We start from the raw sequence: 17532 nt of genomic DNA on the forward strand, positions 1-17532 counted from the left end.
TTTGGATGAGCAGAGGGAAGGAAAGGGGGCACTACAGGTTTGCTCTGGGGACGGGTGAGGGATTGCACAAATGGCCCTAAACAAACAAAATGGCGGACAGAAAAATAATTTAGTTTTAATTTTGATTCACTGAAAGTATTGAAATATCAACCTGTCTAGGTTGGATTCTCCAGGAAGCATATTCTATGACAGTGTGTATTAATTTCCTATTTGCTGCTGTAACAAATTACCACAAACTTAGTAGCTTAAAACAACACACATTTCTTAGCCTACAGTTCTGAAGGTCAGAAACCTAAAATGGGTCTGTAGGGCTGTGTGCTCTCTGGCTGTAAAGGAGAACTTATTTTCTTACTTTTTCTAGATTCTGGAGGCTGCCTACATTCCTTGGCTTGTGACTCCTTCTTCCACCTTCAAAGCCAGCAGAGCAACATCTTCTCTCTCTCTGATCTCTGGTCTCCTTCTTATAAAGATCCTTGGGATTATACTGGGTCCACCTGGATAATGCAGGATACTCTTCCTATCTCAAGATCCTTAACTTAAACACGTCTACAGAGTATTCATAGGTTCTGGGGATGGACATGGACATTTTGGGGGGGTCATTACGCTGTCTGGCATACAGTGTTTAGTGTTCAGAATCAACACCTGCAAAAAGGGAGAGAAGGAAGCAGGATGGAGTAGAGGGAGAAGCCAAGCTATGATGCAGCCTGACAGCCGCAGCTGACCCCATGAGAAGCTCTGGGGCTAGGATAACTGGTCAGAGGTGTCTTATTTGGGTCTAAAGTGACAAAGCTGTTGTACTTTCTCCTGGATCAGGTCATTAGATGTGGGTCACTTCCAGAAGGGCGTGACACCGGTTAAGATGGCTCGCTGCATGGAGGCTGCCCCTGCAGGGGCTGTGTCTATCACGGCGCTCCCAGCAACTTGGACAGCAGGTCTTTCCGTGAAGGGGGATCCAGGTGGCGCATCTCCATGTCCACTGCTCAGCCCTGGTCATGATGCCTGAAAAGAGCCTCTGAGAGGTTTCCATGTTTTAGTGTCATTTGTGGCCTTACAGACTACTAGTGTAGGATGTGGCTTCCACTCTATCCCCCCACAGGATCGGGGTGGGGTTAACTTCTGTAAACACGGATAATCTTCTTTTTTTTTTTTTCAATTTCTGATCTTTTTTTTTTTTCACTTTTTTTTGGGTGAGGGAGTATAGTTGCTTTACAATGTTGTGTTAGTTTCTGCTGTATAGCAAAGTGAATCAGCTATACGTATACATATATCCCCTCTTTTTTGGATTTCCTTCCCATTTAGGTCACCACAGAGCATTGAGTAGAGTTCCCTGTGCTCTACAGTAGGTTCTCATTAGTTATCTTTTTTATGCATAGTAGTGTATATATGTCAATCCCAATCTCCCAATTCATCCCACCTCCCCCTTCCCCCCACCCCCACCCCCGGCATCCATCCATCCGTTTTCTACATCTGAAACAGGGATAATCCTTCACTTATTTATTTACAACTGTGTGCCTCTAGAAAGGATATGAAGGGGCAATCATTGGCTTAACCAGTGTGGCCGAAAAAGGGCAGTTTCTACAGCAAAAATATTAGTAGTATAAATTATATCATTTCAAAAATAAATGGGATGCTTCAATAATGCTTTACAGTGTCAGGAAATACATGTGTCGTGTGATGGGTGCAGTTAATTCCTCAGAGATGAATTAATGGCTCACTCCCATTTTGATGCAGGTATTTTCCCATTTGCAGGTGACCTATCTGAGCCATAGGACCTATTGTTCCTGTTTATACAAACATGCAATTTAAGGAGGGAACACAAAGGTCTCTCTCAGAGACATGCCCCACACCATGGCTACACTCCTCCCTTGCAGATGTAATTCTGAGGCTTTATTTTGCGGAGATGTCTTATTTTCTCCAGTCTGAGCATCCAGATAAAAACCTGGGAGATGTTTCCAGACTTCTCTGCTGGGAACTCAACAGCCTGACGCCAACATTCCCAATTACTGCCACACTGGCCACAATGAATTAAAGCCTTCATATTAAAGAAATAAAGTAAAGAACACTAACAAATATTCCCTAACGGTCTCATGAACACGACTCGACTAGTCCTGAGTGAGGTGGGCTGTGAGACACACGACCCTCCACATACCCTTCTTCTCCCTTCCCTGGAGGGACTGCCTCCCCCGTGGGGTGCTCTTTTCTCCCTGGTGGCAGAGGCCTGTCACCCTTCCTCACAGGCCTTCTGGGCATCTGCCTTGTGATGCCTGAGCTTTTCAACAGTGCGTGGCTCTAACTCAAATAAAACCAGAGTTTTCTTTTCCCACAGCTCAACCCCATCCAGATGTTACCTTCCGGTGAGACCCTCACGCCCTCTCCACGGAGCTTTGGGAGAGTCAAAGCTGTGACCTCCGTTTTGAACAGGGGATCTGAAATCTCACCTCAGCCCTGGTTCTTTGGCATCAGCCCTCCGTGAGTTAACGTTCCTGTCTCCTGTCTTCAGTGACCCTGGGGGGTGGATGGGGAGGGGTCGGTACTCAGAATTCTCGCCCTGGCCGAGTGGCACTCCATCCATGTGCACAGATGGCCTGCTCCCGGTGGGCTTGAAACTCTCAGCTCACCCCAGTTTTGCCAAATACATATTCTTCCTTCCAGGGTACCTGGTGGATCCCAGGGATTTTCTGGTTGGCTGGTAGTTGCTTGAGGTTTAGGCAGTGGCTACAGGAAAAAAACAAAAACAGAAACACCACAAGTACTTATTGAATGTTAACTCTGCTCTCTGTACTTTCCTAAACGATTTACGTGTATGGACGCCTTTACTCCTCATGACAATCCAACGAAGTAGATACAGTTATTATCATCATCATTATAGAAACTTAGGTACAAAATTAAAGGCATTGTTCAACTCCCTCAGCTAGTATGTGGCAGAGCTGGAATTCCAGTCCAGGCACCTGGTTCCAAAGGTGCAAATACATTTACCTACTGGACAGTGCTGCCCTCCCCCACTGGCTAAGTGCAGTGTTAAGACCACGCTAAATGCCCATCTGCAGCTTGGGCAGCGCTATGCTCTCATCCAATTGTGCCAATAAGTCACAGACCACAGAGGGAGGCCTCTTTTCACTGCCATAAAACTATCCACACCGTGTGCACAGATACATGGCCATGCTTGCACAGCTGTCCTCACAGGGGCGCTCGCAGGCCAGCATGCACACGAGCACATTCAGTGTGGTCAGATCACATCCACACGTGATGCAGGTGTCCCAGCGAGACTGGATTCTGTTCCTTGTTGACCCTAAAGACAGAAATGAGTGTAGAGCTCCCTGTCAATGTGTAATCCAAAACAAAAATAAAATCAGCCCTAAAACAACAAGAAAAGGTATACATATATAAAAAGTATACATATACAAAATATACATCTATATATAAAGTATAGATATATATTTTAAGAAAAAGCTTCTTTCTATATTTCTTCATTTTCTGATTGGAAAATTATGGAAAATTCATTTAAGCCAAACTTTTCTCACTTTGGGGAACCACTGTTTTGCTGAAACCCTAAAGCTTAGTCTGCCCATTGGACAATGCAGCATCAAGTTCCAGATTTTTCTAGCCTGCAGGCAAGCAGTTCAGCAACTCATTTTCAAATGCAAATGTTTTAGATGGTTGGAAAAGGAGAGTTGAAAATAACTGTCTCTCATACCTAGAATATCACAACATCTTATAGCTAGAAGAGATTTTTTACGGTGATCCAGTCTTCTAATTTACTGGTGGAAGGGCTAGGAAGTTCACCCTACTGGTGGGGTCCTGAGGATTAGAACCTGGCCTAGTATGCTTTACTGCACCATAATCTCGTCGGTGGTTCTCATTTCTCTTAAAACATTCATCTGGGGGGCGATAGTAAGGATGCGTGTCTTTATGCAGTAAATGGGGAAACTAGACCGCAAGCTCTGTGAGGGCAGGGACAATGGGCAGGGGTGGGTGCTGTACAGGAGTGCATCCCCTGTGCCTAGCGCATGCGCAGCACTCAGCAAATGTTGGTGGATCCAGTGATGGATGGGAGAAGAAAAGAAAGAAACCTTGACTGACTGGTATGGTCCCCACAGCACACGTGCGGGTGGGGGAACTGGTGGGAGGCGGACAGAGAATTAGAGCTGCCCTCTGGTGGTCAGCATGGGCCCTGGCTTCTCTGCAGCTCTGGCTCTCTAGAATCTATTCACTACACTGTGGCCAGAGGTGTTTAAAATGCAAACCAGAGCAGATCATTCCCCGGACTGAATCCTCTCAAGGTCTTCCCATCCCATTCCATATAATGTCGGAACTCCTTACCACCATGGCCCGTCTTGCCCACCTCTCCGGCTTCATCGCTACCTCTTATTGCTTAGTTGTCTCTGCTTCACTCGCACTGGCCCCCAACTTGGTAAACTGCCTCAGGCTTTACAGATTTTGCCCTGGCCGTGCCCTCCTTCAGGTTCTCTTTTCCTCTGGATCTTTGCTTGACCTGCTCCTTCTCGCCTTCAGGTCTCAGATTAATTGCGCCTTACTCGGAGAGGCCTAACTTAGACGGCCTAACTTAAAATAGTTCTCCCCCCACCCCCCTCCTTTTCTATCACCTGTTTTCGTTTTCTTCGTGGTACATAGCACTGCCTGAAATTGCCCTGTTCATTTAGTTATTCTCCGATTTAGTGCCAGGTCCTAAAACAGTGTTTGTCTCGGTAGGTTTTCCATAAAATATTGTTGAGCGACAGAGGGATGGATGATAAGGCTGAATGGATGAATAAAATGAGCGATCAAAAACTGAAGGCAGGGGCTTCCCTGGTGGCGCAGTGGTTGAGAATCTGCCTGCCAATGCAGAGGACACGGGTTCGAGCCCTGGTCTGGGAAGAGCCCACATGCCGCGGAGCAATTAGCCCCGTGAGCCACAATTACTGAGCCTGCGCGTCTGGAGCCTGTGCTCTGCAACAAGAGAGGCCACGATAGTGAGAGGCCTGCGCACCGCGATGAAGAGTGGCCCCCACTTGCCACAAGTGCGAAACGAAGACCCAACACAGCCATAAAAAAAAAAAAAAAAAAAAAAAACAAAACTGAAGGCACGCCCCCCGCCCCGGCGCGCCTCGGGCGGCCCCTGCAAACCCCACCCTCCTTGCGCGCCAGGAACCCGCTGCGGAACCCAAGGGCGGCGGCAGCGGTTTCCCTTCAAAGAGCAGGGGAATCTTGAGCGAGCACACAGGAAAGGCAGCTTGCGCGCTGGACCCGCCTTGGTGAGTGCGGCGGTGCCGGGGCGGGGAGCCGGGAGCGGGGCTCGGGGACCCCGCCCGGGCGGGCGGGGAGGGCCCCGGGGCGTGGGGTGGGCGTCGCGACCCGGGTGCGGGCGGAGGGTGGGAGCGAGGGCCGGACGGAACCGCGCGGGGAGGGCTCCCTGCGGACGGCGGGGTTCCTGTTGCCGCTGCGGGAGGCTGGTGGCCTGGGGTCTAGTCCCAGAGCTGCCTTGAACTTGCGTGACCCTTACCCACTTCTCTTGGGGCCGGGGGGAGCGATTCAGCTAACTCATTTGCAAAATGGGGCGAATGGTTTCTGAAAGCTTGATGGATTGGTTGATTGGTTCGTTCATTCCAGGTGCTTTACTAGGTTCTGTTTGCTAGAGATGCACAGACAGAACCTGCCCATTGTGGGGTCCCAGGTCTAGTGAGAAAAGCCCCGCCTCATGGTGAGGAGGGTCGAATATAATCAGAATTGGGGAGTTCTTGGGAAAAAAAAACCCCAAACCCATGCATTTCGGACGAGACATGCAACAGTTATTTATCGAATGGCTATTATGTGCCAAATTTTATTTTTTTCAGTAAAAATTTAAGTTTTTACTGAGATTGGGAAATAAGAGTTCTGTTGGGTACTTAGAAGCCATATACACTGCTAGCTAATATATTACATATTTGATGATGACTTAAATCCGGAAAATTTTACAAGGTGCATCCATACCCCTCACAGATGTGAACTTTACAGCCAAATGAGTTAAGCAGAGCAGGTGTATCCTCATTTTACTAAGGAGGAAAGTGCATTCACAGCCCCATCAGATGTGATCTTCGCAGCCAAATGAGTTAATCAGAGCAGGTGTATCCTCATTTTACTAATGAGAACATAGAGACAGGTTAAATGATTTACCCAGGCTCTCACTGCCAGTAAGTATCAAAAGTAGGACTAGAATCTAGGCCTCAAGACCCTTGGACCAGTGCTCTTTCCACTACACTAGGTTGCCTGCATGTTCCCACAGTAGTTTTGTAATACGCAGACCCATTCATTTGTGACACAAAGGGAGTTCCAGTGGGTCATGGGTGGCCTTAAAACAGACTCTTAACGACTGTTAGATTGTTCTCTAACTTCTGTCCTTGCCTTGGATAGTTTACCTGTACTCCAACTTTATCTCCTTCACACTGATGAGTCCCAAATCTATATCTTCCATCCAGACAATTTCTCCTGGCTTCAAACTGCTAAGTCCAGACATCCATTGATCATTTCCATTGGATGCCCCACAGGCATCTCCAACTCAGTATCTCCAACACTTTTCTTCATGAACCTACAATCCAACTCTAATGATTGAAATCACTATTCAGTAAGTTGCCCAAGTACAAAACTGGCTTGGTTCCTCTTCTATCGCCTCCTACAATCAGCTGATCACCAATGGCTGTGAGATTCTATTTTCTAAAGATCTGCCACATCTATCCTCTCTCTGTCTCCTTTGCTTCTTCCTTCGTTATGTGCCTAGAGATTGTGGTAGTAACTTGCTACTGGCTCTCTGTAGCTTTTAGCTCAGCTTCTTCCAGCGCATTTTCCATTCTGCTACAAAGTGATCTTTCTACAGTCCAAATGTGATCCTATCACTCACTTGCTTAAATCCCTTCAAGGTTTTTCATCATTTTCAATGTAACATCCAAAGTCTTTAGCGTGGAGTCAAGGTCCTTCCTGACCTTTTCTGAACCTCCCCGACCTTCCCCATCCTTTATCTCCAGACTATTATTTCTCAAAGTGTGGTGCTGACCTCCACTAGAAGCATAGGAGTACTCATTAATAATGAAGATGATGATGCCAAAAACTCGGCCTCTGTGCACTGGTGCCAAATTGAATCTTGGAGCCAGAGTTCTGGGTGAAGTAGAAAAGAATAGCTTTATTGCTTTGCCAGGCAGAGGGGGACACAGCAGGCTCATGCCCTCAAAAACTGTGTGTTCCAACCCAGGGGGATTTGGTGAGGACTTTTATAGCAATGGCTCAAGGGCGGGGTTGCTTATAAGGATCAGGGTGTGTGCAGGCCTGCGTTCCTTTAATCTAATCTGGCCTCAGGTGGTCTTCTGATGAGCTTCTGTGATTCTGGAGGTTATTAAACTGTGACCTCTCTGAAATGAAGATTGCTTCATCAAGTAGGTACCATCTTCCATTTGTTGGGGGTTTTAGTTCTATGGAAGAGCTCAAAGATATTGTTATGTGTATCCCTTGAGGTGGAACCAGGACCCTGCCCCAAGGCTGCACTAATGTTTCCTGACTGCTCCTCCGTTGTCTCTGTATCCCTTCCCTTCCCTGATTAGCAACTGTTTGAACCTGCCCTTTGGAACTCGGAAAGTCTAGAAATGGGAGACACAGAAAGGCTTTCGTGCCCAGGAGCCCCACAGGGTCCTGCTCGGTTTCACTAACAGCCCAACCAGAACAAGTCAGAATCTCAGGGGGTAATGCCCAAGAATCTGCATTTTAACAAGTTTTACACTAGAGTTTGAGAGGCCTTGTTCTCACCTTCCATATTTACCCTGCACTTTATACCTGACTACCCACCTGTGTTTCCCTGAACATACCTTGCTATCATTTATGCCTTTATGCACATCAATCTCTTTAGCTTCTCATTTGGTACTCCTCATTCTCCAAGACCCAGGGTAAATGTCACGCCTTCTGGGAAGACTTCCCCCAACCATGGACCACCATGTCACCTCCAGTCTACATTGGGTCATTTTTGTGGCTTCTGGCAGAGCCATGACCTACCCCTCAACATCCTTCCCACTGTATTACAATCATAAATTGTGTAATTGTTTTGCACTTGTGGGTTTAACAGTTGCCAGCACTTGAGAATAGAGGCTTGTGCTTCTCTGCCAGCACCCAGCACAGAGTCTAGCATGCTGAATGAACGAGTGCTTTAGGGTGCGATGGAGAGGCATCTAATTATCACATGTGCCTTTGGGTTCCTTTTTGTACCATCCTGGACTGTGACTCTGATTCACAGGAAGGTGTGCTCCCTGGCACTGGCTTCATTGTTGCTGGTGATAAGGATGTGTCTGTCCTTGAGAGGAATTTTAGCCAATGGTAGTGTTAAAGAAAAAATTATGTAGTGACACTTGTTAAAGAATGATAAGGCAGACTTTACTCAAGGGTAGGGAGAGGCATCTGGGTGGATGTAGAGACCACTGCAGTGGTGGTCTTAGAGTGGGGGAAGGAGATTGGACTCAACTCTGACTCCAACAAGGACAAATGGGGGTTTATAGCCAAGGTGCAGGGTGGGCATCAGTGGATGGAAAATTACTAAGAGGGAACATCAGGGTTAAGGGGAATTCTTGTTAGGCTGACTCAGTAGAGTTCTTGCTGAAGGCAGACCAGGGTGATAAGATATCCAGGGTGGTCAGATACCAACGGTGGAGGTGGGGGATTTTCACTAAGCTAAGTGGGATTCTTGCTCAAACTGGATTCTACAAGGGCGGAGAGGGAAGCCCAAGCTAGGGCCTTGTCCAGCAGAGCTCAGAGGAGCCTGATTAAAGTTAGGTCAAGAAGAGAGTCTGTGTTTAAAGGGAGTAATAAAAGAACTAGAATCTTCACCAAAAGCTGAAGATTTTTTTTTCTTGGTTTGTTTACCTCATGCACACAAAGTCATAAAAATTTTCTGTATCTGTTTAGAAAATAATTTATATTTATTTTTAGAAAATTTAGAAAATACATTACAATTTAAGATGTAAAATAAATGTCACCCATTTTCTCACAACCAAGAGGGAATTACTTAAAATTTCTGTGTGTTTATTCCTACTGGTATTTTTTTCACTTATATTCATGTTTGAACATAATTGGTAAATACCAATTACATAAGGCTTTTTAATCTTGCTAATTTTACTTAACATTATATTTTTAGTTTTTTCCACATCAACAAAAATTCTTAGTGAAAAAAAATTTAATGTAGTGGAGGAAAAGTGTTCCTTAACCTTCATAGGGTCCCTAGCTAGGTCTGAAATTAAACTGACAAAGACTGATCAACAGGAGGAGAGCATACAAGTTTACTCAGTATAAGCTTTACATGATACAAGAGCCTTCATAAAGAAATGAAGACCCAAGGAAACAGGCCCGAGTATTTTATTTTAGACAGTCGTGGAGGAGTATGATAGGGTAAAAGGTATGAGGTATTTATAGCAAATGGGAAACTTAGCAAGGCCTGCATGTTAGGATTCTTCTTGGCATCCCTTTTTCTTTGGAGACAAATGGATCCTTCCTGCTGGTATAGGGCAGGCACCTCTCACTGGAGGGTTTTATGATCTCTTTCAGGGGAGAAGGGCAAGGCGGGTAGGTGGTCAGGGTGATCTTCCTGCTTCTGCCGTTTTCCCGAACTCCTTCCGCTTAAAATATCCACTCTGCCAAGGTGCCATATTTTGGGGCAGCATGTCTTGAACCCCATCACATTCAACAGTTATTTACCGAATGGCTATTATGTGCCAGGTTTTATTTTAGACACAGGGATACTGCAGTGACCAGAACAGTCAAAACCTTTACTGTCACGGAGTTTACATTCCAGTGGGTAAGTTAATAAACAAACTAGCACATAAGGATCATCCCAGGATAAGTGCGGTGACGAAAAGAAACAGAAAAGGTTTATATGGTCACTTTGTTTTTGAGTAAAGTTATGCTAGTTTACCTTCCGTATAGGAGTGTGTGTGTCTATCTCATTTTGTCATCAGTGAGTATAATCATTTAAAAATTTTGGTAATTTTATAGGTGAATAGTGATAGTTCTTTGTAATTTGCATGTCTTTGATTACTCAGGAAGTTGAGCATTTTTACAGAGCTATGTGCATTTCCTCTTCATTGGGTTTTCTGTGAATGTTCTATTGAGGGCCTAGTGTTTTCTCCTATTTTGAATAATCCCTTTATATTACTAATTTGATGATATACACTTTATATATAATGGATAAGCAGACACTCTTTTTTTTATTTTTCCTTTTTTTTTTTTTCTGGCCGTGCCGCACGTCTTGCGGGATCTTAGTTCCCCGACCGGGGATCGAACCCAGGCCCTGGCAGTGAGAGTGCCGAGTCCTAACCACTGGACGGCCAGGGAATTCCCAGATAAGCAGATACTCTTAAATAGCGGTATAATGACTGTAAGGAGAAAGCAAAGACAGGACACCTAGAATTCCCTCCTTCTCTTCCTGCTTCTCTCCCCCTTCCTTCTAAGAAAAAGGGATGAGAGAAGAAAAAAGTAGTTTAGGTGGAAAGAAGTGAAGAAAGGAAGGAAGGAAGAAAGAAAGAAGGGAGGGAGGAAAGAAAAGAAAAGAAGGAAAGAAGGAAGAAAGAAAGAAAGGGTAGGTGGGTGGGTGAGAAGATGGAGATGATGTAACTAGGAAGGAAAAGGAGGGAGGAAGGAAAACATGGAGAGGATGAAAGAACCGAAGCCAGTCATAGGGACTCTGCACGATTCCCTTGGACAATTATATTTTTTTCTTTTCTGCCTCTACTAATCTAGCAAATCCCTAAGAGAAGATGACTGTGTTCTTTAAAACACTTCGAAATCACTGGAAGAAAACTACAGCTGGGATCTGCCTGCTGACATGGGGAGGCCACTGGCTCTATGGAAAACACTGGTAAATATCTGATAGCCCCCAAACCCCACACCTTCACATGCAACAACAAAACAGTCCAAAAGGGCCTACAGTTAAAATCCTGTTTAGCTGTGCTTGTCTCTGTAAAACAGTGTGGTGTAAAAGGAAAGCAAATGTTGAAACCTCAAAGACAAAGGCTTCTTGTTGTACCCAGTTCTGAAAGATGGAAACTGTATAGAGCTATTAACACTCGTACTTCAGTGGACACAGATTACTGCAGCGAGATCAGAACGGGGAGAAATTGAGGACCGCCTAGAGAGAGACAAGGGACTTCCCTAGTAATAGTAGGGGGTTGGAACTCACACGTGTCCTTGGGTGGTCCTTCCGTTTCCCGCTATGGTCTCTTGATCTCTAATAGCGCCCATTGCTAGACACTGAGTCTGCTACCTGCAACCCCTGTGATTTTCCTCATCTAACCCATTAGCAACAACAAAACTAATGAACCCATTAGTTCATTTAAATGAAAGTTAGACTTTCAAACCTTTTGTTTGAATAAGGAATTCCAGGCAGTCATGGGTTTTATTAGCCTTTCAGGTCTGTGGGGAGAAGAAAGTGCCAGAGCTCCTCTTCTGGATTCACATGGTAATAAGATTTGAATAAACAGTTTTTATATAAAAATTATACAAATTACTAAGAGAGCCGATCAAATTGCAGTCTTTTGGGGATTCAGGGCTACGTCTTAAGTATATAGCAACATTCTCTGACATCCAAGTGTCCTAAATAACTGCTTTGTTAAACAGAAAACTGAACAGGCTTTATAATGGAAGTCTCCACGTTGGAAAGGAGAGTCACACTGGTACTTCTGTGAACGTTCTCAATTCACCACTATCAGAGATAATTTATGATGCGCATGGTGTCTACTTTTTGCAGGTGTGGAGAAGATGGAACATTCCCCCCTTTTCTTTCTAAGTATTCTCAAGGCTAAGCACTTGAATTCCATTAGCTAGCGTATAAAGAACAGACCTAAGAATCTTAAAATTTTAATGTATAAAAAAGAGAAGGGCAGAGGAAATGTTTTAACAAATTGTGTACGGAGCATATAATGTTTGGCTTTTCCTCCCTTTTCAAACTATTGGGCTGGCCAAAAAGTTCGTTCGGGTCTTTCCGTAACATTTGACAGCACATTTGAGCGGTGACATTTGAGCCCTCGAGGAAAGGCTCCTCATACCTCCTGCCAAGGTAGGAACTAGGATTTCCTATTCAGGAGCACCCAGTCCAGGCCACAGCTGGCTTGAGGCGGGAGAACCTCCCACCTGCTGCGGATCATTGCCATTGCTACTGCTGGGTGAAGATGTGAGGAAATAACCGTGTCCCCTGTTCAGGATGTCTTTAAGGTACCGTAATAATTTCTCGCCAGCGTAGTCCTGAGACTTTAAAAAAGGCCCATGAAGTGTGTGGCACGTCGGAGGCCTCATTCCCAGTGGATCCGAAACAGCTTGAACTAGAACTGTAGCAGGAGGCTGGAGGCATCATTTTGCTGTGTCTCTACCCTTGACATTCAAGGTCACTGCTCAGAATGCAACCCCCCATCGTCCTGTGTAGCTTCCTTTCCTCAGACTTCTCTCCGCATGCTCTGGTGCTATTTAGCACCCCTCCCGCCCCCTTTTAAAAAATTGTGGTAAAAAACACAGAAAATTTACCACCTTGACCGTTTTTAAGTGTACACTGACTAGTGTTAAATATATTCATATTGCTGTACAGCAGATCTCTAGAACTTTTTCATCTTGCAAAATGGAAACTTTATCCCCACTGAATACAACTCCCCATTTCCTCCTCCTTCCAGCTCCTGGCAACCACCATTCTATTTTCTGTTTCTGTAAGTTTGACTGCTTTAGATACTTCATGTGAGTGGAATCATGTAGTATTTGTCTTTTGTGACTGGCTTATTTCATTTAGCATAATGTCCTTATGGTTCATTGATGTAGCATATGGCAGGATTTCCTTCTTTTTTTAAGGCTGAATAATATTCCATTGTATGCATATACCACATTTCTTTATCTGTTTATATGTTGATGGACATTTGGGTTGCTTCCACCTCTTGGATATTGAGAATAATGCTACATTGAACTTGGGTGTGCAGATATGGCTGTAACATCCTGTTTTTAATTTTTTTGGGTATATACCCAGAAGTGGGATTGCTGGATCAGATGGTATTTCTATTTTAAAATTTTTGAGGAAACTCCATACTGTTTTCCATAGTGGCTGCACCATTTTACAACCCCAGTTTCTCCACATCCTTATCAACACTTTTTATTTTCTGTTTTTTTTTTTTTGATATTGGCCATCCTAATGGGTGTGATATGGCATTTTGTGGTTTTCGTTTGTGTTTCTCTTAATGATTAGTGATACTGAGCATTTTTTCATATGTTTGCTGGCCATTTGTTTATCTTATTTGGAGAAATGTCTGTTCAAGTTTTTTGCTCATTAAAAAAAAATCAGTTTATTTGTTGAGTTGTGGGAGTTCTTTAACCTGTTATGAGATACATGATTTGCAAATATTTTCTTCTATTCCATAGATTGCCTTTTTCTCTCTGTTGATTGTCCTTTGATGCACAGAAGTTTTTAAGCTTGGTGTGATTCCACTTGTCTATTTTTGCTTTTGGTGTCACATCTAAGAAATCATTGCCAAATCCAAAGTCAAAAAGCTTCCCCGCTATGTTTTTTTCCTAGGAGTTTTCTAGATTTAGGTCTTAGGTTTAGGTCTTTAATCCATTTCTAGTTCTTTCCCCAGTGTGTCTCCTAGGTGCCCTTGTCAAACATCATTTGATCATATATGTGAGAATTTATTTCTGGGCTCTCTGTTCTGTTCCACTGATCTATATGTTTGTCTTTATGCCAGTATCATACTGTTTTAATTACTGTAGCTTTGGAATACGTTTTGAAATTAGTGATAAGCCTCTAACTTTGTTCTTTTTCAGGATTCTTTTGGCTATTCAGGGCCCTTTGAGATTCCATATGCATTTTAGGATGGTTTTTTCTATTTTTTCAAAAATGCCACTAGAATTTTGATAGGGATTACATTGAATCTGTAGCTCATTTTGGGTAGTATGGGAATTTAAACAATATTAAGCCTTCCAATCCATGAGCATGGGATGTCTTTCCATTCATTTGTGTCTTCTTTAATTTCTTTCAGCAGTGTTTTATCATTTTTAGTATACAAGTCTTTCACCTCCTTGGTTAAAATATTTCTTCCTAAATATTTTATTCTTTTCAGTGCTACTGTAAATGGGGTTTAAAAATTTTTCCCCCTTTTTTTGAATTTTATTTTTTATATAGCAGGTTCTTATTATTTATCTATTTCATACACATCAGTGTATACATGTCAATCCCAATCTCTCAATTCATCCCACCACCACCACCACCACCCCTGCCCCCACTTTCCCCCCTTAGTGTCCACACATTTGTTCTCTACATCTGTGTCTCTATTTCTGCCTTGCAAACCAGTTCATCTGTACCATTTTTCTAGATCCCACATATATGCATTAATATACGATATTTGTTTTTCTCATTCTGACTTACTTCACTCTGTATGACAGTCTCTAGATCCATCCACATCTCTACAAATGACTCAATTTCGTTCCTTTTTATGGCTGAGTAATATTCCATTGTATATATGTACCACATCTTCTTTATCCATTCACCTGTTGATGGGCATTTAGGTTGCTTCCAGGACCTGGCCATTGTAAATAGTGCTGCAGTGAACATTGGGGTGCATGTGTCTTTTTGAATTATGGTTTTCTCTGGGTATATGCCCAGTAGTGGGATTGCTGGGTCATATGGTAATTCTATTTTTAGTTTTTTAAGGAACCTCCATACTGTTCTCCATAGTGGCTGTATCAATTTACATTCCCACCAACAGTGCAAGAGGGTTCCCTTTTCTCCACACCCTCTCCAGCATTTGTTGTTTGTAGATTTTCTGATGATGCCCATTCTAACTGGTGTGAGGTGATACCTCATTGTAGTTTTGATTTGCATTTCTTTAATAATTAGTGATGTTGAGCAGCTTTTCATGTGCTTCTTGGCCATCTGTCTGTCTTCTATGGAGAAATGTCTATTTAGATCTTCTGCCCATTTTTTGACTGGGTTGTATTTTCTTGACATAGAGCTGCATGAACTGTTTGTATATATTGGAGATTAATCCTTTGTCCATTGATTCATTTGCAAATATTTTCTCCCATTCTGAGGATTGTCTTTTTGTCTTGTTTATAGTTTCCTTTGCTGTGCAAAGCTTTTAAGTTTCGTTAGGTCCCATTTGTTTATTTTTGTTTTTATTTCCATTACTCTAGGAGGTGGATCAAAAAAGATCTTGCTGTGATTTATGTTAAAGAGTGTTCTTCCTATGTTTTGCTCTAAGAGTGTTATAGTGTCCGGTCTTATGTTTAGGTCTTTAATCCACTTTGAGTTTATTTTTGTGTATGGTATAGGGAGTGTTCTAATTTCATTCTTCTACATGTAGCTGTCCAGTTGTTCCAGCACCATTTATTGAAGAGACTGTCTTCTCCATTGTATATCCTTGCCTCCTTTGTCATAGATTAGTTGACCATAGGTGCATGGGTTTATCTCTGGGCTTTTTATCCTGTTACGTAAATGGGATTTTTTTTTTAACTTCCTTTTTGAATTGTTCATTGTTAGTGTATAAAAACACAACTGATTTTTGTGTTTTGATTTTGTAAACTTTGCAAACTTTTGCAACTTTACTGAATTTGTTTATTCTAATAGCTTATTTGTGTGGACTCTTTAGTGTTTTCTACATGTAAGATCACATCATCTGCAAACAATTTTACTTCTTCGTTTCCAATTTGGATGCGTTTTATTTCTTTTTCTTGCCTAATTGCTCTGGCTAAGATTCCCAGTACTATGTTTAATGGAAGTGGCAAGAGTGGGCATCCTTCCCTTGTTCCTGATCTTTAAGGAAAAGCTTTCAGTCTTCTCTGTTGAATATGATGTCAGCTGTGGGCTTTTCATATATGTCCTTTATTATGTTGAGGTAGTTTCCTTCTATTGTCCTTTAAAAAAAAAATCCCAAACTTTTCACATAGCAGTCCTCACATTATTTTTTATAATACTAATTTAGTTTTTTCCCTGCAAAAATCTTACCCTGCAGCTCTCTTGAATAGAAGCTGCCCTCCTCTTCAAATGGGTTGTGAGGTGGGGTTGCCATTCTCCTAGCTCCTCGGTACCTATTCCAAACCATTACTCTTTAATCTTCTTATAAAAATCTTTTCTCCTTTGAGGCTCATCATATCTGGCTATATTATAAAACCATAAAGCACCCAGCTTTCTGGGATCTCATCTACATTATACTTAGGCTTTGGTGCCTGGCTTATCAATGTTCTTTTCTCTTTAAGAGAAAAGGGCATTGTTATCTTGTTATCTTTCTGAATACCCGGAGTGTTTATGTGAACAACCCACCTAACAACACCTTGTCTTTCCTTTCCCTGACTTAATCTATTCCTGGGACTTTAATACTTTGCCCTCTTTCAACTCTCCCCATTCTCACTGGTTGAATGCTTTTAAACCTTGTCATCACTTGTCCTTGTTCCACTTTTGAAAATGGAACTTAAGCATCTGAATCTCTCATTTCAGCCTTCTGTTATTCCAGTTTTCTTCCTTTACTCCTCTTTTTCAGTGTTATCAAGACTTCTTGTCCCTTGGGCCCTCCATTTTCTTCCCAATCTGTCACTCATCCCTGCCTTCTTCACTTTCTTCCTGTCCTAGATTCCTTGATTCATCACATCACACAGTTCAACACAGTTTTTCCTATGTCCTCCCTGGCCTTTTCACTCTCTCATTTCCTCCTCCTATTTTAAGTTAAACTTTTTGAATAGGTTCTCTCTGCTTCCCTACCTCCTACCCATTCTACATCCTGTGTGGTCTTCGTTTGAATTAGTCGCACCAGTTTTATTACTCAGCTTTAGACACAGTTGACTCTCCTTGAAACACTTTTTTTTCTTGGCTTCTGACTGCCGGGCATCTGTTTTCCCTCCTCCTCCTCTGGCCATTCCTTCTCACCTTTTACTTCTCCCTTCTACTCAGGGGTTACAGAAGCAGTTCTCTAGGACTCTGCCCTGGGCCCTCTGCTCACTTTATACCCTCTCCCTGTATGATCTCATCTGCTCGCCGTGGCTTTATTGTCAGCCGTAGGTAGACAGACCACAGGTTTGTATTTCCATAGAGACCTCTTCTGAGCTCCAGACCTATATGTGCATTCGGCTGCTTACTTAACTTGTCTCCTTGGTTGCTTCCCAGGTGCCTCAAACTCGACAGACTAAAAATAAAATCAAAAGCTTTCCTGTCAAACCTGTTCCCTCTCAGTGATTAGTACCACTCACCATCCAGTTTCCCAAACTAAAAATTTGAACGTCATCCTCCATTCCTTCTTCATCCTTATTTCCCACATTCAGTTATACATTCTAAGTGATTTTACTTCTTTTATATCACTTACTTTGTTCGATTTCTGTTGTCCTTCCTCACCGTTGCCGCCTTTGTGCTCACTACCATCATCTCTGGCCTGGATTCTTACTAAATGCTTTCTGACTATTCTCCTTGTATCTACTCTTGCCTGTTTCTAATCTATTTTGCACAGCACTGCCAGGGCGGTCTTTTAAAAATGCAAATTGCTATTGCTTTTAGACTCAGATCCCAAATTCTTACCA

At 43.0% G+C, this 17532-nt stretch overlaps 1 protein-coding gene across 4 annotated transcripts in view; it reads left to right on the forward strand.

The window, feature by feature from the left end:
* Positions 1-5135: 5135 nt before the first annotated feature.
* The window catches only part of AGK (acylglycerol kinase), an 85295-nt gene continuing 72898 nt past the window's right edge, over positions 5136-17532 (forward strand). The window contains exons 1-3 of one of the 4 annotated variants that reach the window (XM_082633072.1): positions 5482-5698; positions 6453-6598; positions 10741-10858. In XM_082633072.1, coding sequence (XP_082489198.1) covers positions 10758-10858 — 101 coding nt within the window. In that variant the 5' untranslated portion in view covers positions 5482-5698; positions 6453-6598; positions 10741-10757. Of the gene's footprint in view, positions 5253-5481; positions 5699-6355; positions 6599-9673; positions 9800-10740; positions 10859-17532 lie in introns of those variants that run through there. The other 3 variants (XM_082633071.1, XM_082633073.1, XM_082633074.1) reach the window with 3 other exon arrangements.

The sequence above is a fragment of the Mesoplodon mirus genome (genome assembly GCF_964341445.2).
Source record: "Mesoplodon mirus genome assembly, chromosome: 9".
NCBI lineage: Eukaryota > Metazoa > Chordata > Mammalia > Artiodactyla > Ziphiidae > Mesoplodon > Mesoplodon mirus.